The 1,589-nt window shown below is 34.6% G+C and overlaps 1 protein-coding gene across 1 annotated transcript in view; it reads left to right on the forward strand.

The window, feature by feature from the left end:
• The first annotated feature begins 937 nt into the window (after positions 1 to 937).
• LOC111365724 overlaps positions 938 to 1,589 on the forward strand; it is a 3,070-nt gene continuing 2,418 nt past the window's right edge. The window contains exon 1 of the mRNA XM_022986261.1: positions 938 to 1,484. Coding sequence (XP_022842029.1) covers positions 938 to 1,484 — 547 coding nt within the window. The remainder of the gene's footprint in view (positions 1,485 to 1,589) is intronic.

Below are 1,589 nucleotides of genomic sequence, written 5' to 3' on the forward strand. Positions count from 1 at the left end.
ATAAACATAAGTATAATGCTTCATAAGGACACCAAATTACAAGAGAAAATTATATAGATCGTTAATAGACATTGTTGTTTTGCAATATGCCAGGAAATGTCTCAAAATAGTCAAAGTGATAGTAATATTACATCAGTTGAACATTTGACTCGGTTGGTCCGCTGTCAAGCTCAAGTGCTCAACAGATAAATCAACTAATTAACAAGTACACTTCCAATGGAGAATCTTCCAAGATCAAGGAAGAAAATGATACTAATAATCGTTTTCAACGATAACCCCTAGTATTTGATGATACGAAAGATCCAATTGAAGCAAAAAATTAGATTCATACCATGGAACGCATGTTTACATATGCACATATTTCGGAATTCAAAAATGTTATATGTTTGTCATTTATGTTAAGGGAAAATGCTAGACATTGGTAGGATACCTTAACAAGCATTGGAGAAGCTCAAGGCATGACCTGTGAAATCTTTTGGCAAAAGTTTTGAGCAAAATATTTCTCTTCTGCAGCCAAACAACAAAAGTTAAATGAATTTCTATTTTTAAAACAAGAATTAATGACTGTATCTAAGTACATTAAGAAGCTTGAAGAATTGTCACGTTTTGCAACTCACGTAACCACTATTAGCGAAGTAAAAATTGAGCGTTTCATTGGAGGGCTAAAACCTGAATTGGCACGAGATGTACGATGTTAGGAATTCAAGGCTTGGATTTTTCTATGGTAATGGATAAGGCATTAGTGGCAAAAAAAGCATAGGACAAAATAACTCAAACCCGAGAAATGAAAACCTCAAGCAACAAGCATTGGAATTGTACCACTACAAGTACCAGGATAGGCAAAAATGCTCCTTGGTTCCCAAACAAAAGGATCGAATGGAAGACTAATCCAAGGTGACAATGCCTTCATCATGTCCTCATTGTGGAAAATTACATAATGGGCCTTGTCAACTTAAATTTGGATCGTGTTTTAATTGTGGAAGAGGGTCATTTGGTAAAGGATTGTCCAAACAACAAGAAGAAAAATCAACAGAAATCCAGTCCTCCAGCAAGTAGAGTATTTGCAATGGTACAACTTGAAGTTGTCGAAGATGTGAAAGAAGTTACAAGTACAATGTATGCTTATGCTACACCTGCTTTTACCCTATTTCATTCAGATGCCACTCATTCCTTTATATCCACAAAATTTTTGCATAATCTTAATATTAAACCAACTCTAGTACCACATAATATGGACATCATTACTCCATGTGGACCAAATCGCCATGCAAAATTTATTTTACCACATGGAGTAACGATGTCCATATTATGTGGCCATGCAAAATTTATTTTACCAAATGCTAGGGTATATATTGAACATATGGAACTTCTAACAAATCTTATCCTGCTTGACTTCTATGATTTCGATATTATATTAGGCATGGATTGGTTAACCACCTATGATGCTTTAATTGTTTGTATGTCCAAAACATTGAAGCTTCTAGGTAAAAACACCATATCATTTCCAATACTCGAGAAAACATCTAGAATTTTAATTTCGGCAACTAAGGTTACCAAGCTTTTAACTGAAGGACATTCTGGGTATTGGG

The sequence above is a fragment of the Olea europaea genome, chromosome 17 (genome assembly GCF_002742605.1).
Source record: "Olea europaea var. sylvestris chromosome 17, O_europaea_v1, whole genome shotgun sequence".
In the NCBI taxonomy this organism is placed as follows: Eukaryota; Viridiplantae; Streptophyta; class Magnoliopsida; order Lamiales; family Oleaceae; genus Olea; species Olea europaea.